This window comes from Petaurus breviceps, unplaced genomic scaffold (assembly GCF_028583685.1).
Source record: "Petaurus breviceps papuanus isolate PSGF00001 unplaced genomic scaffold, PetGlider_PUasm1.0 90825, whole genome shotgun sequence".
Lineage (NCBI taxonomy): Eukaryota > Metazoa > Chordata > Mammalia > Diprotodontia > Petauridae > Petaurus > Petaurus breviceps.
In genome coordinates this window covers 20465552-20492355 of record NW_027187353.1, presented here as the reverse complement: position 1 = coordinate 20492355, position 26804 = coordinate 20465552, and the positions used below count along the sequence as shown (strand labels likewise).

The 26804-nt window shown below is 47.4% G+C and overlaps 1 protein-coding gene across 1 annotated transcript; it reads right to left on the bottom strand.

Annotated features, from left to right (window-relative positions):
- Positions 1-1266: 1266 nt before the first annotated feature.
- Positions 1267-7915, bottom strand: NODAL (nodal growth differentiation factor). The gene is made up of 3 exons (XM_069071273.1): positions 7753-7915; positions 3442-4151; positions 1267-1602 (listed from the first exon to the last, which is right to left on the bottom strand). Exons 1-3 carry the CDS (start codon positions 7913-7915, stop codon positions 1450-1452), a joined length of 1026 nt encoding a protein of 341 aa, XP_068927374.1. The 3' UTR covers positions 1267-1449.
- Between the last annotated feature and the right edge of the window lie 18889 nt (positions 7916-26804).

Sequence of the window (26804 nt, the reverse complement as noted above, 5' to 3'; positions counted from 1 at the left end):
TAGGTGTATTCTGCAGTTAGATTAATTGAAGGTCCTAACCCTTATGCAAATGGTTTATGGAAGCTTGGTCATCCCACAAATGAGCAGCTGTCCTTCCGTGGCTGGGTAAAGGACAGTGGGTGGGGAGGGGCAGGGGCCTCATGGAAGCATTGGGACCTTGTGCTGGGGGCCGCTGCCATGTGGTGCCTCTGGGAGAGAATTCAGCTGAGGTGCCATGAAGTCTGGTCCAGATAGACCAGGTGGGACCTGGCAGTGGGCCCGGGGCTCATTGGCTTCACAAACCCACACCTCCCATGGGTAACAGTGGAAAGGAATAGCAAAGGCTCGAAGGACCCAGGAGATGTCCTGATATGGTGGGAAGGGACGTGGCCTTAGGAAGGCAGGAGATCAGGGGCAGCTTCCTGATTATACCGCTTACTGACAATGTTATCCTTCACCTCTGAGCCTTTTGTTTCTCCATCTGTAAAGTGGAGATAATGCTTGATCTATGTACATACCTCAAAAGACGTGAGGAAAGAGCAGTTTATAAACCTTTAAGCACCATGCAAATGTAAGTTATCTTAAACTCCCAAGGCAAGTTGCCTTGGCACCCTCAGCTCACTCTAGCTGGACAGCAGGGTCCATGCTCTACCATTTATCAGCAGATCACTTAACCTCTCTAGGCCTGTTTCCTTCCACACATAAAAGAGGGGCTTGCATTCCTTGGTCCATAAGATCCCTTCCAGCCCTGAATTGTGAACATCACCACTTAGGCCACAACACTGGAAAAGGCTTTGGAAATAATTTCATTCAGTCCTATCATTTTACAGATAAGGAAACTGAGGCCTAGACAGGGAAAATGAGTTGTCCAAGACCACGCGAATGAATGGCAGAGCTGATTGAGGCCAGGTTGTCAGGACCTCGGGGCTGTTTGGGTTCTACCAGCTGGAAACTTGGGAACAGAACTTAAAGGACGCATGAAGAAATACCTACTGTCACCTTTGGACAGGTACGAATTGTGTTTCCCTAGTAGCCCCCTGACTTCCGTCTTCAAAGTCTTCTCTAGCCAAACCTCCTAGAGAAGGTTCTCATCCTTCCCTTTCAACACCAAAGCCATCTGGGAGAAGCTCAATCGTTTTATTATTATGTAGAGTTCATTAGTAGAGACCCGCTCCTGCTCACACACCTGCCTGCCCTGATGTCACTTTGAAGTACCAGCCTCAGAGATCAGAACAGACTCATTCTATGAAGAAACAGAGCAAGCCCCGCAGCTAGAGCTTAAATACTCCGTTCTATCTGTCCAGAAATTGTTTCAAGCCACATTCACATTGCCTCGACTCGGGTGGCATCCTTTCTGTGTTACTCCCTCTCTCCTGGCCCTCTCTGCAATTCAGCCAAAGCCCACCAGCAGCAGAGAGTGGGGATCTGAATGGAGTTGATCTGTACATCTCTTGTCTCTGTGTGGTCTTTTCAGAGACACCCACACTCCTCCACTATCATGTCCTTGTGATGATCCAGAAGGACGTTACCATTCTCCAGATACAACATGCTCAGGGCCTTGGTCTTCACAGGAGCGCAGCATGTGGAGGGCACTTGGTGAGGCTGGTAGAACTTCAGTAAACTCTGCAGAGGGCGAGAAGGAGGGCAGAGCAGGTCAGAATTGAACTGTTCTCGCTGGAGGTAAGGCAGAATTGGGAGGAGGGACGATTGATCACTGCGTTAGACCAAGCAGAGCCAAAGTGAGGGTTTCCAAGTACGGAAACAGGTAAAACTAGGAGCATTTTTAACTAAAATAACTACCAGATGTCATTGTTCTTGGAGCAGAGAGGGGCAGACAGTCTAGATTTCAGCAATATATTGGCCCATTTGGATTGGCACCTGAGGCTGACTTTAGAAGAGCTAGTACGTTTTCAAAGCCCATGTACTTGGGTTTTCAGGTTTTTAGAAATAACTTCAATTTTATTCATAGGTTCAGTGTATCTCAGAACTGGAAGGGACTTGGTTATCCCAAACAACTTGTGATGTGGTCAGAACCAGGGCCAGGGCCTGGAGCTGTGATTCCCTCCATATAGGGGAATAATTCCCAAATGAGAAAAACTCCTTCTTCCATTTCTGTTAGCACCACTTCTGCATCTTACAGCCTAGAACACTGAGAGGGCCTTGCCCAGGGTCACACAGCTAGCATGGATCAGTGGACATACTGACTGAGGCTGGCATTATTCCACACTGCCAAAAATGCTTGTGAGGAGGGTTACATTTCCCTGGAAAGGGGGATATTGGTGTTGCATCCATTTGGAAAGATGGAATGAGGAAGAGAAACCATTACCATGTCTGGAATGGAACCTCTCCCATGATGTGGCACCCTGTGCCCAGCCTATAAATCAGCCACTGTGTGGAAATTTCCCTTTGGGTCATCAGAGTTCAGGCATTTTTCCCCACAACAACCCTTTGAGGCAAGTTTTAAAAATAGTGTAATCCCAAAAAACAGATGAGGAAAGGAAGCAGCATAAATCGTGGGCCTGCCTCAGTCAAGATGACCTAGATTCTGGGTTCTAATCTTGTACAGACTAGCTGTGTGAATCAGGAGAGTAATTCTAAGGTCACTTAACCTTTCAGTGCCCCAGGTGAACATTTGTTATTCAACAATCATGTGGCCTTGGGTGAGGAATTTTCTAACTCTGAGCATCAGTCTCTAATATGGGACCAAGAATGTTCACCCTTACCTGCCTAATAGAGTTTGTGTGAGGACAGTGCTTTGTTGTCAGCTTCTTAATAAGCACTATAAAAATCAGTGATCCCATATCCCCTGATAGAATAGGGTGGGGTACCATATTCATGGGGCCGCTAGGTAGCGCCATAGTGCACAGAGCACCAGACCTGGGGTCGGAAGACCTGAGTTCAAGTATGGCCTTCCGGGTTGGAGAACCTGTGACCTTCTAGGTCCTTGGGGTTTGTCCTTTTAACTGAGTCCAAGTTGCACAAAACAAATCCTTTTATCAAAGTCTACTAGACACTTCTTAGCTGTGTGACCCTGAGCAGTCATTTAACCCTGCTTACCTCAGTTCCTTATCTGTAAAAATGGGCTGGAGAAGGAAATGGCTAAAAAAAAAAAAGCAAAACCATATCCATCCCTTTTCTTCTGTCCATCTTTCCTAACATTCCTTTAGCCTACTTTTTTTCTGTTCTCCACCATAATTTAGATATACAGAGGGCAAGTGGCCACTGATCAGCTCTATTAACTATTCAGAACTCTAGGGACTGCTGACCCCCAGTTTAGGAAGGAAGAGGCATTAGTATGGTCTCAAACTGGCTGCTTGACTAGATCCCTGGCAGGGTTTTTTACCCCTCTCATCTCACTCCACCACATGCACACGCACACGCACGCACACACACACATGAACACACACGCACGCATACATGCACACACACATGCACACGCATACACTCTCTTTGGGGCTATACCTGAATGTAGGCATGGTTGGTGGGCTGAAATCTCTCCTCCATGGGGTTGGGACATTCTCCCTCACAGCGATAGGCTTCGTACTGCTTGGGGTAGATGATCCAGGAGCCCCAGCCTAGCTGGTTAAAGTCCACTTGAAACCTGACTTTCCTACACTGCCTGTTTTCAAGCCCGTTCCTCCGTCGAGGGTTCCTCTTGATTTTCTCCTGTAAGATCCTGCCCTCCCTGGCCCTCCACGAGCTCTCTGCCTCCCACAGCAACGTGGAGCTTCCCAGGCGCCTCTGTTCCTTGGAGTGGAGCATTAGCTGCACATCAGAAACCGGAGATTCCGGGGGCCGGCGCTTGCACTCTTTGCTGGGTCCGTCTGTCCCTTCCATGGTCGAGGCCAATATCTCCTCTGAGCTGCTGGGGGGCCTGAGCCCGTCAGTGAGGGCCTCAGTCACCTCCAGGACTACGCCATCGGAGGAGAAGCTGACTTGGGAGGCAGTGACGACAAACAAAGCCAGCCGGCGGCGCTCGAGGCAGGCTTCAGAGTTGTCCTCACCCTCCCACCTTGGCTGGTGAAAGATCTCCACCAAGATGGGTGCCTCTGCTGGGGGCTCCCCCAAGGGGGAGAGTTGCAGCCGGAGCTCTGCACCTGCCAGCTCCTCCTCTTGGTTCAGGAAAGAAAAGTCAAAGGCAAAAGTCCAGTGCTGTCCCACCATCGTCACATCTAGGCAGAAAAGCAGATGGAGAAGGAAATGGGGTGAGTGGGAAGTCTGGCTCGAGGAGCCAGGCCATACCAAGGACAGCTTTCTTTCCAAACACCCTAGGTGAGGGCCCACTGGGGGAAGGGGGGCAGGAATCCCATTCTCCATTATTGGGGAAGACTCCCTGGATTTGGGGTTGGAAGGACTCTTCTTTCAAATCTTGGTTCTGCTGTTATTGAGGGTTTTATTTTAGGCAATTCAGAGCCCCCTCTGCCTCTGTTTCTTTTTTAAAAGACATGATCGTGCTTTCACTGCCTATGTGGGTTCATTGATTCAGAACTGTAACCGACCATCTACACCCTCATTTTACACGTGGGGAAATGTACCTGAAAGATGAAATGCTTTACCCAGTCATGTAGGCAATCTGCCTGTGGTGCCATATGTGCCATATGTGGCAGAGACAGCATTTGAACTCGTGTCCTTTGACTCCCAAAGCAGCACTTATTCACCGTATTGTTTTGCCTCTCAGCCTTCTGAGGACATAGCTTTGCAGGGCTTAAAATGCTAGAGAAATTTGAGCTATTTTAGAGCCCCAAATGAGGGGTGAGGTATTCCTGGCTCACACTCTTCCTGGCCGTGTGACCCTGGGCTAGTAACAGCCTCTCCCCTTCTGGTTCCTTACCTGTAAAAGGTAGTTGGGAAGATCAAATGAGATAGCCCAGCACTATGTGCATATTAGCTGTTAAGCAGATCATATTCATAGAATGTTAGAGCTGGAAGGTATCCTCAGATTATAATCTAATCCTTTCTGTTTTTAAAACTGGGAAAGTTGTGATAGTGAGGCTTTGAACCGAGGACTCCCACTTTGGCACCTCAAGGCTTTGCACCCAGGTCACTGGCATTGCCCTGAGGTTGGGCTCAGGATGGAGAGGCATCTCAGACTGGGGTCCCATTGCCTTCTTTTAACATCTGCGGTTTGGGATCCTCTCTCCCCCCTGCAGAAGAAACATGGGCAGCCCTACCCCCAGACCAGAGTATGAGGCAAATCCTCAGGGTCTGAAATTGAGCTTTACATTCTTTCCACCATTCTGCTGACAGATGGCAGCTGCTCCTCCCCATCACCACCCCGACACTTGAGCCCCCTTTCACTTAATCACTATTCCCTCCTTATTAGCACCTTCAAGTGCTAATGGTTTTAGTGCCTGGGGAGTTCCTCAGAAGAGATGACAGAAATTATTAGTTAAATTAGTTGCAGTAGACAGTCAAAGGATTTTATAACTCTAAGAGGCCATTAAAAGATAGAAAATTGGGGCAGCTAGGTGGTAGTGAATAGAGCACTGACCCTGGAGTCAGGAGGACCTGAGTTCAAATCTAACCTCAGACACTTGACACACTAGCTGTGTGATCTTGGGCCCAATTGCCTTGCCTTCCCTACTCCAAAAAAAAGAAAAAAGAAAATAGAAAGTTACTGTTGGAAGGGACTTTGGCACGTGGAAAGAACACAGACTTCTCAGAGTTGGGTGTCACCAGTGCAATGCCAGAATTTTTTTCCCTGTTTCTGGTTTTGTTTTGTTTTGTTTTTAAAGTGATATTGATGCCTTTTGTTTTTACGTCATTTATTTCCAAATATCCCCATCCCTGCCCCCTACCCAATAAGCCTTCTTTGTAAAAAAAGGGGAAAGTGTGAAACAAAATTGACCAGCCACATCTGACCTCGGGCAGCAAGATACAGCACTCCTCTCAAAAGGAAGGGAGCAGATTTGCAAAGGAGAGAGCCGAGGCAGGCCAGTGGGCATTGCAGAGGCTTCTGCTTAAGGCCTCACCCACTGCCATCCGGCTGAGCCAGAAGCCCGGCTCCTGGGGGCAGGGATTGCATTTGCCTTTCTTCCTATCCCAGTGTCTGGCACTTAGTAGGCATTTAATGAGTGTTTGTTGACTATTGGCCAATGCTAATTAAGAGCTGGCTCTAGAAACAGATATAGAATCATAGCTCCGCCCGGGATCAGGAAGGGACCATGGAGACCAGCTTGTCCAACCACATTTTACAGATGAGGAAACTGAGGCCCAGGGTGATCAGGTTCTCTGGTCGGAGAGCCAGTGGGCTTTCTACCAGACCACACAGCCTCCCTAGGTTGTGTGTGTGTGTGTGTGTGTGTGTGTGTGTGTGTGTGTGTGTGTGTACGTGGAGTCAGGAGACTACGTTTAGAAATGCCATTCAGTCCAGCCCTTTAGTTTTACAGAAGGGTCAAATGTCTTAGCCCAAGGTCAAACAGCAAGTTAGAGAGAGAAGGGCCCCCACCATTCCTTCCCCCTTCTCTCAGCTCCTGAGGGTATACAGAGAAGGGCTGGCAAAGCAGGGAACCCTAGGTTCTGTGTCTATGGATGGGGCAGTGGGCTTCATGGGTTGGTCCGGAAGGCATAGACTAGTTTGGAGCTGGCTTCCCAAAGGGAATCCCCACCAAAGGTTCCCCGCCCCCCTCCAGGGGCCAATCTCTTTCCTTCTATTTGTTGGTAGTACAGATGACCTTCGGGGAGAGGTTACTGGAGTTCTCCGACCCAGGGAGCAGGACGACTGGGGAGAGGAAACAGGCTCTTCTCACCTTCTCCCCCTTCCCCCTTTCCAGACCTCGTTTACAAATAGCCAAACCGGGGCCGTGACAGGAGATAGTGATCTCTTTCAGATTAGGGGATGTGGATTGCGGAGGAAGCCCCCCGGGGGACAGAGCAGGGAGGAACGGCCCTTGGACCAGGAATGGGCAGTGCCCCGCCCCCAACGGCGGCGGGATGTGGATTGGGATTTTAGGGCTGAGAAAAAGGCGGGGCGCGACACCTCGATCCCTGCCCTTCGAGTCACTTTATCCTGGGTGCCTGTCCATGGAGTGGGGGTGACCACAGGAACAGAGGTGGCAGGAGGCTACCTAGGTGTGTACTCTTCTGTGAGGACCTGACCCCTGATCCTATAGCTTGCCACGCCGCACCCCAAACCTTGGAGGCCCCAAACCTTAGACACCCTCCAGCCCCCAGTGACGCTCAGGTATTCCCAATTTACGGGACTCCCCAAATCGTGCAACAGCCCCGGAACATTCACCACAAATCTTAGGATAGCCCCAACCGCAGGACACCCCCGACACTAAACTATCTACCCCCTCCTCCCACTGTGGAATGCCCTTGACGAAGGGTCACCCTTAAAGCCTGAAAGACACTCCTGACCCCAGGACCCCGCAGAAACCCAAGCGCCGCTGAAGAAACCTTTCCAAATCCTTGAGCTGCCTTGATGCTGGGACGTTCTAAACCCTGGGACACCCTTGACACTGAGATACCCTCAAATTCCAGGACACCCCCGCTCTTCGGACTCCCTGAAATAGACGCCCCTAAATGCCCAGGCTCCGCTGATGCCACCTGACACCTAAGGACCCAACACTCCTTAAACAGGCCAGGTTTCCGGAGATGCCAAGGGTGCTGAAACACGTATAATGCCAGAGTCCCCGCAAAAAAAAAAAAAAAAAAAAAGACAAAAAACTGGGAGATCCCGCTAATACTGAACCAGACTCCCAGGACCCCGCCCTCACCAAGGTTAGCCAGCCCGCTCAGGTGCCCCCCCCCCAAGTTAGTACCCGTCCTTACCCTGGGCCTGCAGGCTGCGGACGATGTGGGTACGGGTGTGATGACCATGGAATAGCTTCAACATGTAAGCCAGGGGAGAAGGCGACGAGGGCAGGGGCAGGGGTATTGCTGACACCGTTGCCCCCCAGGCCACCAGCAGGAGGCTAAACTGAAGCTCTCCCATCCTCCGGAGCTAGGTCAGCCCTCGCTTAGACCAGGGGACAGGGGGCAGCCCTCTGCCCTTATATGCTCTCCTTTCCCGCCCTTTCTCTCCTTCCTAAAATCCCTCCCCTCTCCCCCCTCCCATCCCCAACCCCCCGCTTGGCAGGCCTAACGTCACCAGGGCACGAGGGAGGAGACCCTCACGGTGGGAAGGAATGGGGAGGGGAGGACCCAGGTTTAAAGAAGGGAGGCTTTGCCATAGCTCTCATTCTCTGCACGATCTGTGGGCACCGAAGTGGAACGTTCAGACCTCATCTTTTTTTTCCTCCTCCTCCGATCCTTCCACCACCGGCATAACTGCTATTCATAACATTGATGAAGTTTGTAAAGTGTTCTATACATGTTACACCCTAGTATCCTTATGAAGCAGGAGCTGTTATTACTCCCCCATTTGAGATGCCAAAACCTAAGGCTGATAGTGACTTCAGCCATTTAACCTCTCTGTATCTTAATTTTCCTCCTCTGCAAACGAAGAGGGTTGGACTGAATCAGGGGCTCCAAAATAACCTTTCCTGCGTCATGGACCCCAGTGGCAGTCTGGCGAAGCCTAATTCTGCTGTGGTTTGTTTCCTATATTCATAATCGAAGGAAATGTTCTGTTTCAGTGAGAAGTTATTGAAAATAAAGATGTCATTTCCCCCCTGAAATCTCTCCATGGACTCTTTGGAGGTCAAGGACACCAGGTTAAGATCCCCAAACTAACTTGCAAATTTCCTTCTATGATCATTGGATTTTTCTAACACTTTTTCTGAGGGTTACAATGTTGCCTTCAAACACCTGTGAGGTATAAAGTGCCAAGCATTGTTCCTATTAACAGAGGAGAGGTGAGACCAAGCAGGAAGTCTCCTGTCTGACCCAAAGAGGGCAGTGTCTTAGACATAGTGTAACCTCAGGGAAAGAGGAGATGCTTTTATGCTCTCAGACCAGCTCTCCTAGAATCCTAGATGCAGCTGGATGGGACCGTTGGGGTCGTCTCTACATCCAGCCTTTATGATTCAAACTTCTCAGTCCAAATGTACAAACCCAAAGCTCTTTCTACTGTGCTCCAGCCTCCAACCTCTTTTCCCATTTCTCCCCTCCATCCCCGTGTGCCTTACACTTCCTAACTTCTTAATTTCCCTGGTTTTTTTTCTGACTTTATTTTCTTTTTAAAGAGTCAGTCTGTTTCAAATTAGTTGATTTCAGAGCAATTCCCCAGGGCCTCAGACATCCAGACTGTGAATAAGGAACAGCCTTACCGAGTCAGACAAAGGGATGAGAAAATGTGACTGTGGGTGGATCCTGCCACCTCAGACACTTTCCAGATGTCCTGGTTAACTTTTGGCCACCTTTTGACAAGCCCGTAATCATGTGTATCCTGGAAGTTGGGTGGGGGTGGGGTGGGGTCTCAGCAGGGCCTGAGGTGGAAAGAGTGAAGTGAAGAGAGAAGGTGAGAAAGGAATATGGACCGAGGTGGTAGATACACCATCGAAGGTGTAAATGAAGTGTGACCTGATCGATGATCAGAGGAGTGACCCGGGGAGATACGAATATAAAGAAAGGGACATTTCCTTTCCTAGCCCAAATAGAAAACCCTCCCACTGGCTTTTAAAGGCCTTCATCCCTTGGCCCCCTCCTACCTTCCCAGTCTTCTTGTGCCTGACTCCCTCCATGCACCCCCATAATCCAGTGTTGAGATTGGGAGCTCCTTCAGGAAAAAAAGGCTGCCATCTTTCAACTTTCTTTGTAGCCCCACAGCTTAGCACGGTGCCTGAGGGCAGGCACATGGTAGGTGCTTCATAAATAGCTGTTGACTAGCTTCTGGTATTAATCTTATTTTGTAATCAATCTTTGTGCTTAATGATCTGAATAAGCTAAGGTGTAGAGTTCCTTTTATTCTTTTGGCCTGAAATAAGGAAGACTTTCTAAATTTAAATCTAACCTTGGACACTTACTAGCTGTGTGACCCTGGGCAAGTCACTTCACCCTGTTTGACCCTGTTTTCTCACTTGTAAAATGAGCTGGAGAAGGAAATGGGAAACCACTCCAAATATCTCTGCCAAGAAAACCCCAAATGGGATCACAGAGTGTCGGCCATGACTGAAAAAAAGGACTCAACAGCAACAGCAGGAGTAGCAGACTCTAACAGTCAGCAACTGAATGAATGAATGAAAAAAGCATTTATTAAACACTTGCTTTATTCCAAGCACTGGGGATGCAAGAATTTAAATTCGTTTGTTAAAGGAACAGTCCTTGTATTCATGGCACTTACCTTCTATTTGGGAAAGACAACCATGACCAGAAAAGGGAGGTGGGAAGGGGCAGAGCTGGTGGTACACTCTTTGACAAGCCCATCTGAGTGACTGAATGAACAATGAAGACTCAAGCATGGCTTCATGTCTAGGGCCAGCCAGCCAGTAAATGCTGTAGGCTAAGGGGACTGGTTTGACCATACTCAGTCACAAATTAACTGAGGGGAATCCAGGTCATGGGCTCTATAGATGATGTGCTGTATTCATTTTCCCAAGGACTGTGGGGTGGTGGTGGTATGGATTATGGAAGGCCCTGTCAAGTTGAGGCTCCGTGTAACAAAAAGTTTACTTTGGAAGGACAAGGGCTCTCCCGATGTGGGATACTCAGCCTCGAGAGATAGTGTCCTTGGGACACTTGAGCCGTGACCTTGGGAAGGACTTCTTTCTGAGCTCTATATTTTTTATTTATTATAGAGTGAGACTTAAACTCCAAGACCCCTTTCAGCTGTAAGACCTGCAGCAGAAACTGGAAATTGTTTATTTTCAATTTAAACATAAAAACGAGCATTTTCATGTAGACAGTAGAATAGAAAAAAGAAAGCAACAGGAAAAAAAATAGGAAAAAAATGAGACTGAATTTCCCTTACAGAAGAGCTTGCTTTTCCTTTCACCGTAGAGCAAATTCAACATGTAACTTTCCAGGGTTGTCTGTTTCCTTTTGCTCTCCTCTGCGAGTGTTTTTTTTTTTTAAGCAACCGGGGTTAAGTAACTTGCTCAAGGTTACTGGGCCAGCTATTTCTGGGTGTGGTGCTAAGTATCTGAGCCCGGATTTGATCCCCAGGTCATCCCAACACTGGAAGCTGTGCTCTTACTCACTGAGCCACCTGGCCACCCATTTTGAGTATGTTTTTAAATGCCCCTTCCTTTCCCTTCCCTTCCCTTGTCTTCCCTTGTCTTGCCTTCTGTTACCTCCCATCCTGTCCCATTCTATTACTCCTTGTCAAGGATATTTGAAGGGGTTTCTCTTCCTCTACAGGCTTGGCTCCATGACTCTTGAGGTCTCTGACCACTTTGTAATTCAATAATTCTAGGTTCTACTCTCGATTTAGTCATGACCCAGAGGATGGGACCTTGGCAAGTGACTTAACTTCTCTGGGTCTCATATAAGGGTCAAAGGAAGACGTGTGGAAGATCCTGTGGTACAGGAGGGAAACTTCATAGTCAAAGAACCTGGCTTTGAATCTCACCTCTGCTACCTTGTGTAGGACACACGTGACTGGCCTTAGCTTCTCCTTTATAAAATAAGGAGGTGTGATTGCTTCTTTAAAGGTCAGAGTGGCTGTCACCACTCTCCTTGAGTTATGACTTGCCACTGGACCCTGATGGCTCTGGAGAAGGGAGTGAGGCTGATGACCTTGCACAGCTCTGCCTCGCTTAAATCCAACTCACTTGCAAATCAAGCTGTCACCTTCCTGATGACTTTGGTCCTCTTCAAGAATGAAGGATGGGGCAGCTAGGTGGTGCAGTGAATGGACTCAGGAGGACCTGAGTTCAAATTTGACCTCAGACATTTAACTAGCCATGTGACCTTGGGCAGGTCACTTAACCCCAATTACCCTCCAAAAAGCAAAAAAAAAAAAATGAAGGATGATCAACAAAGGTCAGGATGTTTATCCTGTGCAAGGCCCAGACCTAACTTTCCTCTCCTGCCTCATTAGCCACACACCTACCTAGAGGCCTGGACTCAGTCATCAAGACTTTATGAGGTGTGTGACGTCAGGAAGTTACTTCTGAGCTCCATTTTCTCATCTATAAAATGAAAGGTTAAACTCTACCTCCCTTCCAGTGCTAAATCTATGATCCATCAAAATAGAGCTTGAAAAATGGCCACACTTACTGTGTACATCCTCCCTGGAGTAAAAGTGGGCCTTCTTCCAACGGACGTAGGAGGCCTCCATCTTTAATTCTTATGGATCTGATCGAGGTGTCTTTGGGACGAAGTAGGTCTCAGTGCTTCTGCGGCCCGCAAAGTCTATCCCATAAACCTCTTCCCATTTCACACCTAAAGTTCTGAAAAGTTTTGGGAGAGTTAAAGGCTGGCCATGATGAAAACGTGGAACTCCCTCCTCCACCACATTTTCCCACTAGCCAGTGGCTTAGGAGCCCCCGGAAGCAGCGTGGTGTAGCAACATATAGGCTCAAATCCTGCCTCAGACACTTATTAGCCACATGACCCTGGTCAGGTCCCTTAGTCTCTCTGGGCCTCACATTCCTTCTCTGTAAAATGAAACAGTTGGACTAGGTGACTTGTATGGTCCTCTTCTACTTTGGGAGTCTAGTTTCACACAGGTTTGGCATCTGAGCTCACACAGAAGGGACAGGGGGGGAAGTAGCCCCTGTGGGCACAGGGACGCGAGACAAACAGAAATGGCTCTCATACAAAACAGGTGTTTGTGAGATCAGGGCACCAGTGGGTTACTACATAAATGTTTGCTGAGTTCAGTGGAATGGTCCATGAATGTGACTGGCAAGGGAATAGAGAGGGTGAGTGGAGAAAAAAGAAAGAAGAATTCTCCCTATAGAGGTAGGGACAATGGGCTGTTTACCCGGCAGCAACTGGGCAATGTGGGTATTTCGCCCTTTTGTGGTGGGTTGTGTTTGGCCTTTGTTCTCAAAGAGGACCATGGCATCAGGGAAATGAGGACATGACTTGGATTTAAGTGAGGCAGGGTAGTGTTAGGTCATCAGCCTCACTGTCTCCTCCAGAGCAATATGGGTCTAGTGGCCTGATATTCATCAGGACATGGCCCAGGATGCAACAAGAGACCCTGGCCCCTTTAGGCTAAAGCCTTTTCATGAACTCACTTAGAGTGAGGTAATCATGCCTATTCAGGGAATAGGCCTCTTTAAGGAGTAAGTCAAGGGATGGCCCCTTTCATTAGGAAAAAGAAAAAAAATTAAACTGGGAGGGGAAGACCCTCAGGGTTGATGTTCCAAAGACAAATACCATGGACATTCACTCTAAGGCAGGAGGGTCCAAAATACAGCCATTAGGTGGAGCTTGGGCAGGAACCTGTGGTGGTTAAGGTTAGGGCCGGTTGAAAGGGAAATGATGGTGACCTGAGCCAAGCATTGTAGAGGAGTTGGTCATCCAAGCTTGCTTGGTAGGTGTGGCCCAAACCTGACTCAATTCTGCTCAGCTCTAGGGGCCTGGACTTCCCTGGACCTCATGGACTTTTCCCTGACAGAGGACAGAGCTGGGGAAAATTCGGGAAAATTTATTTAAAGCCAAAGGAGGGAGTCTCCAAACCATTGAAATCTCAGCATTAGAAAGACACTTGGGAGTGCATCTCATACAGACTGGGTCTGAGACAGTCCCCCTCTGCAACCAGCCCATTCATTGCTTTCGAGCTTGGACCGCTCCAGGGACAGGGGACCCCTTATTTTTCTAGGTGCCCCATTCCACTTTTTGATGACTCTGCTTGTTAGGAGTTTTCCTTACTTTGTTTGGATTCTCCTCATTCTGTCTGTCCACTGGGTCCAAGCAGAGAAGGTTAAAGCCTCTTTCCTGGGAAAGCCCTTTACCCCCCTAAACATAGTGATCATGTGCTGCGTTAATCTCTTTTGTTCCCATGCCTGGCATGAGTTCTCTCCTCACCTGTGCCTCATGGCTTACTATAGATACACCTTCTGCTAGTCCTGACTGGTCCTGCCTTCCCTCTGAGACTGGATTTCATTCACACCATTGATGTGTATTATGTGTACATGGCTGTGTCCATGCTGTCTCCCCTAGTGAGCTCTGGGAGGACAGAGACTGTGCTTGTGACTTTTTTGTATCCCCAGCATTTCGCACTGCCCCATCCAAGTACACAAAAGACATTTAATAAATGCTTGTTGACTGACTTCTTTAGGCTGAAAGCCTCTATTTTCCTCTCCCAGTCCTTGTATGGCGTGACCCCAAGACTCTTCACTGTCTTGGTTCTTTAGAGCAGATCACTTCAGCTCTTCCTCTGTAAAATGAAGGAATGAGAGTCCCTGGCCTCAGAGGCCCCTTCCCACCACACCACAGAGCTGTGTTCCTAAGGCCTTCCCTTCCCTCCACACACTTTGGGCTGATCCCAGCTTGTCCTTGCCCTTGCTAAAATGCGGTGTCTGGAATGGGACTTGATGCACCAAATGGGGTCTGAAAGGAGGGGCTGGGGAGCGCTGCTCACTTGGGACTGTTCTCTTTGCTGGGGGCAGTAAGGGAACATTTGTTTCTTCTTTTACACTCTCCCCTTTGCCCCTCAGACCTTAAATAACCCCTGTGCCCTGGTCCTGAGCCCAACATCTGAGGAGAAGGGTTCAGTCAGAAGCAAAAGGGCTACACCAGCTTTGGACAGATTTCAGCTCTGTTTCCAGAAGAGAATAAGTGTTTTTAATCAGCTGAGAAAATATCATGGTGGATTGAGAGTTCATTCCACTATCTGCTGCCTCTGCCTTGCTGCATTCCCTCTACAATGCACTATCTCTCCATGCCTTGTGTATTCCTAATTCCGGCACAATCACTTTTATCTCATGGACTAATGAACAGAACATTTTACAGCCTGACAGATTAACTAACCAACTAGGCTGACCGATTGACTGACCAGTTGACCGATTAACCCACCTGCCAGACTGACTGGCTGGCCACCTGACCCTCCAGTTGGGGAATAAGTCAGCTGACAGACAACCTGGCTGACTGACTGAACTAGTGAACAGTATAACTGACCAGTCAAACAACAAGCTGACTTGAGTAACAGAATGAGTGACTGGCCAACTGGCCCATTGACTGACCAACTAACTTCCTGGCCAGTCAACCATGTTACCAAATAACTGACAAACTGTCCAACCCACTAATGAGCTCACTGGCTGACCGACTTATTGACCAGCTGACTGACTGACCGGCTGACCGGCTGACCCACCTACCAGACTGGCTGGCTGGCTGGCTGGCTGACTGGCTTACTGGCTGGTTATCTTTCTGTCTGTCTGTGTCTGTCTGACCTCCTTCTCTAGCCCAGTTCAGCCATCAGCATGGAGTCAGGCCCAGGGCACTTGGCCAAAGGCACAAATAGCTTTCTGCTGTTGATTTTGTTGCTTCCTGCCTTGACCAGAGCAGTGCTCCTCATATCCAAACTGCTTTCTTTTTCCTTTGGGATGGGGAGATAGGAATGATGTGGTTCCCAAGGTTCCCCCCTCTCCAGAGTAGGGGCATCACCTGCTCTAGGGAGCAGGATGTTTGATGAGGCCAACTGTGCTTTCCAATTGTCCTTCATTCATTCACTTGACAAATATTGACTGAGTGGCCACCAGGGCCGTAGCGCTGTGTGGGGCACTTTGAGAGATACAGAGATGTACAGTTTTTGGAGTCAAACAATGACAGAAGGTGTTAGAAGCCACAGAGTGAGTGAGTGTCAGTGAGGGCTGAAAGACCTTTAGCTCAGAGCTCGCAGAGCACCAGCTGATAGGCCTGAGAATGCAGAATGTTGAGGGTCACCTTTAGGAACTCGAATGTACGAGCTGAGGGGTATTAGGATACAGTGAGACGCAGGATGGCCATGGTTCTACAGGGGCCCTTACCTTGGGCTCCATGAATGTGTTTTTGCTTTGATTTCAGTATTTCACATTCCAGTTTAACTGATTTCCCTTGCAATCCTTGTATCCTGTGCGTTTAAAACACTCGACTGAGAAGGGCTCCATGTGCTTCACCGGGTTGCTAGAGGGGTCCATAACCCGTAAAAGGTTTGGAACTCTTTTACCTAGAATGTCAGAACTGGAGGGGAGCTTAGAACACAGAACATAGAAGTGCAGGGGACCTTTGACCAGAGCACGGCAGAGCTGGGGAGGGCTGTGATGATCAGGATCTAGTTTAATCCCTCATTTAAAAAAAAAAAAAGGTTTATTGATGATTTATTTTAGCGTTGTGAACACTTTTGACTCCATGTCCCCAGCACCCTGCTCAGTGCTTGACACACAGTTGCCACTTCATAATGCTTCTTTTGTTGATTAACTGATCGATTTCCTGATAATTCCTGCCCCCCCCCCAAGATTATAGTCAATGGTGTGCTGGTAAATGTTTAACTATTGGCTCTCTGGGGGATGGGGGGGCATGCAGCAAGAACAAAACAAAACATAACATAAGCTTGACACACTTTAGAGTTTAATTTGCATTATTAACATTTTATCTATCACTTTCTTAAGTCTAGACAAATCAACAAAACAAATCAAGCCATCATTTGTAGCTGTTGCTGTTTCCAAAGTGTTAAGTGTTCACATTGAGAATTTAACAATCAGCTCTCCCTGTAAACTGAAGAAAACCAAAACAAAACTGAGTCCATCCTTGGAAGTAATGTCTTATTCCATGCTTGTCAATCCCCTTATTTTATGGATAAAGAAACTGGGCCTTTGTTAATAGATTCCCTAGCTAGCTAATGGTTTGAGCCATTAACTCGAACCCAGGTCCAGAGCAGCCATACCAGTGATCATACATGGAAGGAAGACACATTCAATACTGAAAATTAAGACATCTGGTTCAAAATGTACCCCAAAGGCATGTGGGCAAAGCCAGAGGGCTATGGATTTAGTTAGAGCTGGGTAGGCTTAGGGGAAGTAGCAACTCTTTCTTCATTATCCCAGCAAGGTCTCACTGAGAAAAAAAGGATTTTGAGGAGAGGCTGGAGGGAGGACATCTCATGCTTTTAGATGCTTCCCCTTCCACCAGTGCTCTCTACTGCTTGTTAGCATTCCAGGAGGTAGATTTTTTTTTTTTTTTTAGAGAATACCCCAAGCATTTTGCAAAGGAAAGGAGGTCTGGAGCCTCTGAGTTTAGAATCAAGAAGTAGGCGGCATACTTCAGAGTGCCGAACATTGAGTTGGGAAGACCTGACTTAAATCCTGTCTCCAGCATTTACTCTGCTGACTCTGGGAAAGCCTCTTGGAGGCAGCTTGGCAGTACAGCAGATAGAGTCCTGGTTCTGGAGTCAGGAAGAGCCGAAAGCGCTCTTAGCTGTATCCTGGAGACGTCAGCCTTTCAGCCTTATGGGAAGCCAAACTGCAAAGGGTGGGCAGGCATTGTTGCGGGGAATTCCAAATAGTTGAGACTTTCCATATCCAAGGGGAATATTCGGAAACGTTCCCCTCCTGTGACATTGTAAACTCAAGGAGAGGAGGCCTCGGAGTTGTATGTGTTTTGTGTCCTCTGATTCCTAACTCTGTGCCTTACACAGTGGATGCTTATTGAAATGAAATGAAACAAGGTCCATTTCTCATATTCAGTTCTGAACAACTTTCCCTGTTCTGGTTCCAACCTGAGCAGGAAGGGACCAGCAGGTTGCAGTAGCCTAGGTCTGGGGCGGGGGGGGGGGGGAGTGGGGCGGGGAAGAGAGAGAGACACACACACACACAGACAGAGAGACAGAGAGAGAGAGACAGACAGACAGACAGACAGAGAGATAGAGAGACAGGCAGAGAGAGATAGAGACAGAGAAAGAGACAGAGAGACAGAAAGAGAGACAGAGAGAGATAGAGACAGAGAGACAGAGAGATGTCCCTGGACTGAGATCTTTCTAATCCACATATACCCTGGGACAGGTGAAAGCCTATCCCTTCATCCCTTCTCGGAGGTCTTCAACCCTCCCCTAGGCAGATTTCACTTAATCTAAATCTCTATAGATTAGAGAAATGCAAATTACAACAAATCGGAGGTACCACCTCGGATTCACAGCCCTGGGCTCTCTCCTCTCCCTCCTTTCTCCACCCAAACCTTTGCTCTGGGCTCCAATCCTGTGGGGCCTCAAACTGAACTGCTCCAGGCAATGAAGGGACTAAGTTTTTGTTATCAGAGGAGACTGTTAGCTTCTGGGGCATTCCTCTAAAAGTTCCTTGAGGCTAAAAGTAATTGGATCTTTATAAGATCTACTGAGGCCTCTTAAGTTCTTTGAAGTATATAAATGACAGCTATTATTGCTATTACCATTATTATTTAGTTGAATATGGATGGACATAAAGCTTTTCTTTTCTTCCAGCTTCCTCTTATAGTATCACAGAATCTCCGAGCTCAATGAGACCTTAAAAGGCTAAACTCTGAGGAGGGACTCTTTCTATAGCATACCCAGTTCAGCCTGTCTGAAGACCTCTGGTGATGGGGCACTCACTACCTCTTTCAGCAAGCCCTGAATGACTTTAAATACAACAATTATTGGATTGTGGATTTAGTTGTTGTTCAGTCATGCCTGGCTTTTGGACCATAGCACACCAATATTGTCCATAGAGTTTTTCCTTAGCAAAGATACTAGAGTGATCTGCCATTTTCTTCTCCAATGGATTAAGGCAAACAGAGGTTAATTTCATACAGCTACGGTAAGTAAGTGTCTAAGACTGCATTTGAACTCAGGTCTTCCTGACTCCAGGCCCAGTGTTTTATCCACTGAGCCAATCCAACTCTCTCCTTAAGCAGAGGAAGAAGTTGAGACCCAGAGAGATTATGTCACTTGCCCAAGGTCACTCACATGGTAGATAGCAGATTGCAGATTATGAACCCTTAGAGTAAATATTGTCTTTCAACTTTAAATATTATTGTCCTGTGCAACTGGAAGAAGGCACTGCCGATTATTTCTTACTTATGAATGGCAGTGTACCATACCCATTTCACCCATGAAGCCATGTTTTCACCATCTCCAGTAAGTTGTCCTTGGTTAGCCCCACCTAACCATGGGTATTATCCAAGGCATCTGGATTCTTAGACTCACAGCCCCCTTAGAGATCATTCCGTTTCCCCTCTCACTCATTTTGTAGATGAGTGCCTAGATCAAACAACTATTAACTGTCACCTACCTCCCAACCCAAGACTTTCCACAACTCTGAGCTTGGCCACTTCCCTGTAACGTTTGCCCTTGCTACCAGGTCCCTTCATATCCATCCCAAGTCTCTTTCCTGACTACAGGGTTTTGGTGACCAACTAGTCCAACCTCTTCCTACAAAGGAGAAAATGTGACTTGTCCAAGGTCATACAATATTAGTTAAGCTTTGAATCCAGATCTTCTGATCCCAATCTAGTCCTCTCGACTGTGAACATAGGTTTTTACTCCTCAGTTAGACTACAAGTTTCCTAAGGGCAGGACCTCTCTGACCTTTCATCCCAGGACCTGCTCATTGACTGATTGAGCCAATATCTCCCATTCACATCAAAGGGGCTACTTCAAAGCTGCCGGGAAATCATGCACATGCTGCCTGTCCATGTGGGGTTCCCAAGGTCTAATATGATTACCCAGCAGACTAACCTCCTGAGAGGGCAGGAAGCTCCTACCGATTGTGTCAGATCTGTGGCCGCTTGGAAGAGATGTCACACATGGATTTTTCAGTGGCTTTCCTAGTTTCCGATATCAGCAGAATTTTTAAGAGATCTGAGGAGATTTCTACGTGTGTGTCCATTTTACAGATGTAAGACAGAGGAGTAACTGGTCATTTATCAGACCCATCTCATAGAGGGAGCTTTGGAGTCATAGTAACAAAGTGCTTTATACAAGCTGCCTTATTTTAGCCTCTCAACAGCCCTCGGGGGTAAGTGGTTTGAGTTTCTTATGTCCATTTTAGACTTTAATGTTGAGAGATTAGATAATTTATCCAGTCACACAACTAGTATAATGAGCCAGAGGTAAGATTCAAACCCAGCCTTTTCTGACTCCAGGGCAGGTACTCTGTCTGTTTTAATTATATAATGTAATTATACAACATAATATAGAATCTGTTAAGATTAAATAGTATATCATTACGTTAGGGTATATTACAATATTATGGTATATTGTAATAACATGTACTATATTGTATATGATTATGGCTTATAATAATCCCTCAATTTCTATTGTGATTTTAAAATATTTTATTGAAAAATTAACATCATAAATGGAAAGAACAAAACAAAAAATGAATGCCAATGGTCTCAGGGGAGGGGGAAATCTATTGTGAAATGAAGGAGATAGAAAAGCAAAAGGCAATCAATAAAAATGGTAAAAATGTCAGTTTAGCATTGCTTAGTATTCTGGGTTGGAGTGAATAAGTATCAGTGCCTAAAACAGCGTTATTTTTCAATCCCTTCCTCTAAGGGCCAGCATCCATTCTCATTCTCTTGTCTGTTTCAGTGGTAGATAGTGTGTTTGTATGTGTGTGTGTGTATGTATGTGTATGTAAGTGTGTGAGTGTATGTAAGTGTATGAGTGTGTAAGAGTGTGAGTGTGTGTGTGTTGGGGGGGGGGAATGACATAGTCTCCTTCTTCTTTTGTTTTTCACTTTGCACTCTACTACCTTAAAGGTTTCCAAAGCCCCTTTCCTCCCAATAGTCCTAGGTGGCAGGTAGTGAAAGAATTCCCATTCCCATTTTGCACATGAGAAAACAGATGCTCAGATCTGGAAAATGCCTTTAGCAGTCACGGCTTGGATTGTCTGCTGTGCATACACGTGTTCATATGTCCTTGTCTCCTCCCTCTGGATGCAGGATCTTGGTGCACAGTAGGGGCCGTTTCATTCGGTCGACCTGACTCCCCAGCACAGCGCCTAGCACAGAGCAGGCCCTTAATAAATCAAGCTCAACCTCCTTATTTCATGGAAAAGGAAACTGAGGTCCAGGGAGAAAAAAAATGAGTCACCCAAGGTCCCATAGGCTGTAAATGGCAGAGAAGAGACTTGAACCCAGCCCCAGGACTCAGAAGCCCAGGTGTCTGTGTTGTTCATTCCTGTCCTGCTCTCTGTGACCCCATGTGGAGTTTCCTTGGCAAAGATACCAGAGTGTGTTGTCATTTCTTTCTCCAGAGAATTGATGCCAACAGAGGTTAAGTGACTTGCCCAGGGTCACACAGTTAGTGAGTGTCTGAGGCTGGAGCTGAACTCAGGTCTTCCTGACTCCAGACCCAGTGCTCTAATGCTGAGCCATCTAGCTGTCCCAAGGGCTCATTACCCTATACTCTTTCTCCAGATCTTGCCTCTGGTGCCTTTGCACAGGCTGGTCCCCGGTTTCCCTGCCAGGATTGACCATTCTCCTTTCTCCCGCTTCTAGGAGCCTTGAAGGTTCAGCTCACGTTCTGAGTGGCCTTTCCTTAGTCCTCCCTCCCCCCATAGGGCCCTGCAATCACTGTGCATTCATTTTGAATGTATCCTGTACATACTTATCTGGGAACATGCTTTCTCTGCCTAGCAGAGAGGGGGCACTTTGGGGACAGACAATGTTTCCCTTTTGTAGTTGTGTCTTCATCGTTCAGTGCTTTGTACATAGTGGGAGCTTCACAAATAGATATGTATTGGGATGGCACAACAGAGTGGAAAGAACCCTGCCTCAGGACTCCGAGGACCTGGGTTCAAATTATGCCTTGGACATTTACTACCTATGTGACCTTTCACAAGTCACTTCACTTCGGGCTGAGATTTTATCCTGTGTCGAATGGGGGGTGGGACTAGATGATGTCTGAGGTCCCTTCTTTTTCTAGCGCTCGGTCGATGGGACCTGGTGCTTCCTAAAGTTGGTCCCACCTGTGAGAGTCACAGAGGTGGAGTCTGGAAGCCTGGGCTGCAGAACTGGGGAGACTGAGGTAGGGCCCAGGGGAGGCTCTGGCCTTTCTGGTGAGTGACTGGAGAGCCCTTCTGGGATCAGGGTAGGCTTCCTTCATTGTAGGCATGCAGGATAGCCCAGAAGTCAGAGGTCGGTATATGTGGAAAATACTGAGTAATCTGGAGATAATGGCAGTTGGGCCGCACAGGTAAACTGCCAAGCACAGAATCGTAGAGGCCTTCAGGACTCTTGGAGATCAATTTCTTGCTGGCTGGGCAGGGCTGGTCATCATTGGAGGAGGAGGTGGCCTTTGATTTGGTCCCAAGAGGATGAGTAAGGTGTCCAGGTAGACGAGTCCCATGGGTTGGGATTAACTGAGACAAAGAAATACTTTTTTTTTAGAAAAAAATTTTTTTCCAATTATATGTAAAGACAATTTTTAACATTTTTTAAACAAAATTTCAAGCTCCAAGTTTTTCTTCTTCCTTCCCCCCTTCCTTTTTTATAAAGCAATAAACAATGGGCTATAGGTTATATATGTACAATGATCTAAAACATGTTTACATATTAGTTATGTTGTTAAAGAAGAAACAGACAAAAAAGAAAAAAAATAAACCCACCAAAAATGAAGATAGTAAAAGCCAGTATGATTAGATCTGCATTCAGACTCCATCAGTTCTTTCTCTGGATGTGGATAGAATTTTCCATCATGGGTCCTTTATAATTGGCTTGGATCGTTGTACTGCTGAGAAGAGCTAAGTAGTTCACAGCAGATCACTGAACAATGTTGCTGTTACTGTATACAATGTTCTCCTGGTTCTGCTAAGTTTACTTTGCATCATTTGATATGCGTCAGAAAGAAGGCTTCTGGGGGTGACCTTTCAGTTCAACCTTCTTTGAGGCTGTCCCCCAACACCAATAAACTTTGGAGAGCTCCCGACTTCTCTCCCAGAGTTGAGGGGGAGAAGGCAGGGTGCTGTGTCCAAATACTTAAGTTCTGGCTTTGCTACCCTTTATGTGACCTTGTTCGAGTCCCTTCCCAGCTCTGGGCCTCAGTTTCCTTGTCTCTAAAATGAGGGGTTTGGATCAGTTGATCTCTGATATTTCACGAAGCTGGGTCTGGAATGCCCTGTCTCCCAGCTTTTGTCAAGCCTTAGCTCAAACCCCACCTTCTTTGAGAATCCTTGCTGGTCCCTTTTGAGGTCACTACCTTCCCTCTTGAGATTACCTTCCATTTATTCTGCATTCATCTTGTAGGACCTGGTTACTCACATGTAGTTTCCCTCCACTGCAAGGTAAATACTTTGAGGGCAGGGGCTGGGTTTTTGCCTGTCCTTATTTCCCCAGCCCTAAGCCCTTTAGCACAAGTCCTTGTTAACAGACTCTATCTTGTTCTCTGTATGACCTTGGGTAGGTCATTAGCTCCACTTCAGTTTCTCCCAACTGCAAAATGGGGCTGATAATCCCCTCTTTACAGGGAATAACCCAAGGTAAAGCTCAAAACGAGGGAGGAAAGCTAGCTTCTGTGTCCAGCAGGTGGCAGTGTAGGACAGCAGAGCCCCCTCAGGAAGGCAAGGATGCAGCCCCTGAATCAGGGTCCCACCATCTTCCCAATGCTGGAAACCACAGAGGAGGGATGCAAGAGAAACCAGAAGACCGAATGAGCTGGGAGGACCGGGAGGGCTGCCAGAGCACCAAACGTCAGAGCTGAAAAGGGCCTTGAGAAATCATCCTGTCCTCATTTTACATTGGGGGAAACTGAGGCTCAGAGGGAAGAAGCAGAGATTTACCCCCAGTCACACTCATAGTACCAAAGGCAGAACTTCCTGTGTGATCTTGGGCAGTGCCTCAGTTTCCAGATCTGTAAAATGAAAAGGTCGGACTACATGTCCCGTCTCTCAGGTCCCTTCATGGACTGTGATTCTGTGTCTTACTTGTTTTTTCCACTACCACTCCCTTAAGCATCAAGCCCACACAGGAGGTTCCCGTTTTGACTTTGTGTGACATCCATATAAATCGGGGGATCTGGGAACCCCACCCACACCACACCAAGGCATGCTCACTGCTTTCAGATCACTGGAACTCATTGCTATGAAAGCATTCTGGGACTGTCGATAGCCTTGTCTGAGACCCCAGGCTTTCCCAAGCGAATGACCAGTGGTGATACCTACCAAAGGAGAGGGCCCACCTTGGGGTCCCACAATCAGGAACTGTGGGGGCCTGTGATCTCTGGCCCAAGTCGAGCAAGAGAACAGGGAACTGTTCAGTGTGTCCTTCAGGGTGCAGGCATTGTCCTTGATTCCAAGCCAGAGTCCTCACGGTCTGGGTGGGCCCCGAGTGTTCTCTGTGCCTAAGATCTCAGGCAGCTTAAATGTGGCTGGGCAGGGGTGGCTAGGTGGTGAAATGAACAGAGCACTGGCCCTGGAGTTAGGAAGACCTGAGTTCAAATCCAGCCTCAGACACTTAACACAAAAACTAGCCGGATGACCTCGGGCAAGTCACTTAACCCCAATTGTCCTCCAAAAAGCAAAAAATAAAAAAAATAAATATAAATAAACGTGGCCCGGTGTGTAATAGAGCCACACAACCCAGGAACACTGCAAAAACCGTCTGTGGAGCTAGCTCCCACCCCACACAGAGAACATTTTGCTGCAGAGAATTCTCATCTGGCTCTTTGCTTTCCCATGTGCCCAGATGTACAGAGGTTTGTACTGAGTACGGGGATTTATATAGCACCTACTGTGTGCTAGGCACTCTTACAAATATTATTTCATTGATCTTCATAACAACTGTGGGAGGTAGGTGCTATTACCATCTCTATTTTACAGGCAGACAGAGGTCAAGTGACTTGCTCAGGGTCACACAGCTAATAAGTATCTGAGGCTGGATTTGAACTCAAGTCTTCCTGACTCCAGGCGCAGGGCTGTACCTCTGCAGCACCCCCAGCTGCCTCAAAGTAGAAAGAGAATTTATTCTCTATTCAGAAGACCTGGGCTTAATTTCCACCTCCCATGCTGGAGCTTTGGAAAGTCACTTAACTTACATGGGTGTCAACTTCCTTATCTGTAAAAGGGGTGGGGGTGTTGGGTGAGATGGCTTCACCCAGGCTTCCCACTCTGAACATTTCTGAGCCCTTGGTAACTCACCTCTGGCAAAGCTGTCTCTTTCACAGCTAGCCCCAGGTGAGATTTGTATGTTGGGGGCACAGAGGTGCCTGACAGGACGTCAGGATGTCATCAGGGCAGTAGTTTGGTCTGAAAAACAAGAAGGTGGGAGAGGAGGAATCAGGGAGAAGGGGTGAGGCCCCAGGCTTCTCCCGTGGGATTGTTTGGGGTTTTCTAATTCCAAACAGGGGTCATTCCCCAGCGGGTATCTTCTCAGCCTCTGCTGTGTTTGAACTTTATCTGTTGATTTTTGGAGAGAAGGAGAGGAGAGGAGCACCTCCCCTCCCTCCAAGGGATGGGGAGGAGAGAACAAAGGACCATCTAGGATCGAAGGACTGTGGAAATCCTCTAGTTTAGCCCCTCCTCCACCTAAGTTTTATTAACATCTTTTACTTTTATATCATTATTGTTTCTAGACATTACTTCTCAGTACCCCCTGCCCCCCATAATTATCCCTTTATCCCCTGGAACCGGACACTGCCTGGTGATAGAAAACAACCTCACCAAAATCATTGATGGAGCCATTGAGAGAGTCTGAGCAGGTCTGCACAGCTCATCTGCTGTAAGGCTCCCGGCCCTCATGTCTCTTCTGAGAGGAGGGAGAAGACTCATCACTGTCCGTTCTTGGAGACACCGATTGAGGCTTTCTTTCAGTGATACTATCTTTCCTTTGCTGTTTTCCTGCTTCTTCTGCCCTTGCATTGCATCTGTCCGCTGAACCTCTCCCATGTTTCTGTGAATACCTCCTGTCATAATTTCTGCCTGTCCAGTAATATTCCATGACACTCCCAATCATAGTCTTGTACCCATTCCTGATCAATGGGCACCCAACTTTGTTCTTTCTACTCTATAACGGCCTGGTATAATGACTAGACTTGTAGCTCAGAGATCTGAGTCTGAATCCTGCCTCGGACAATTGTGACCTTGGGCCAGTCACTTTAACCTCTCAAAGAATCAATTTCTTCCTCTAGAAAAAATGGGCTAATAATATATGCTTAAACCTTATCTCTCAGGGGGATTTGAGAAAAGCGTTTTGTAAAACAGAGAGCCACAAACATGAAGTTTTTTTATTGTTTTTTTTTTGAGGGGGGAAGGCAAGGCAATTGGGGTTAAGTGACTTGCCCAAGGTCACACAGCTAGTAAGTGTGTCAAGTGTCTGAGGGAACTCTGGTCCCCCTGACTGCAGGGCATTGCTCTATTCACTATGACACCTAGCTGCCCCAAACATGAGGTTTTTTTTTTTTTAATTATTACACTACCTCCAGGAGAGGCACTGATGGAGATGGGGCCTTAAAAACGATCCTCCATGAGTCAGAGTTCACAAGTCAAAGACTCCATATTTCCCTTTCTCTATGTCCAGCCTAGGTCTTGTAGGATTCTCTCTCTCTTCCTCCCCCCCTTCCCAGCCCCCACCTTCTCAACTTAGGTGTGTCCCTCTCCAAGTCTGGTTTCTCATTTCACAGCCCCTGGGAATTCTGTGTGAAGTGAGATGGGGGGGCCTTATGCATTTGTCTGCTCTACCTGTGAGGTGAGCGAGAGGGTAGCTGCAGGAGGCATTCACAGATTTCTAGTGTGGGAAATACCAGCTGTGTGTGAAGTTAGAGGGGAAGACTTATTGAGATATGGGAGGTGGGGGAGGCAGGGGAGAGAAAGAAGAGACTCTTTCTGATTCTTTTCAGCCCCCCTGGAATCTCACAGTTGAAAGGAGCCTCAGAGACCAGACCGTCCATCCTAATTGTCTATAAGTCCTTGTCACAACTTCTGGACTTGTGGTCATCCTGTGATGTCCAAAGGCCTCTGGTGCCAGGAAACTCAGATCCCCAGAAGCACCCCATTCTGCTTTCAGACTGGTCTTAGAAATTTTTTCTTCCTAATGGAGAAAAATCTGCTTTCTTATAACTC

What these genes read in the sequence shown, in the direction of transcription:
- NODAL (XM_069071273.1), bottom strand. Translation starts at nt 7,915, where the DNA reads ATGGGAGAGCTTCAGTTTAGCCTCCTGCTGGTGGCCTGGGGGGCAACG. An exon ending in CCGCAGCCTGCAGGCCCAGG is followed by an intron (nt 4,152 to 7,752) that starts GTAAGGACGGGT and finishes TTTTCTGCCTAG; the next exon opens with ATGTGACGATGGTGGGACAG. An exon ending in CCAACCATGCCTACATTCAG is followed by an intron (nt 1,603 to 3,441) that starts GTATAGCCCCAA and finishes CGCCCTCTGCAG; the next exon opens with AGTTTACTGAAGTTCTACCA.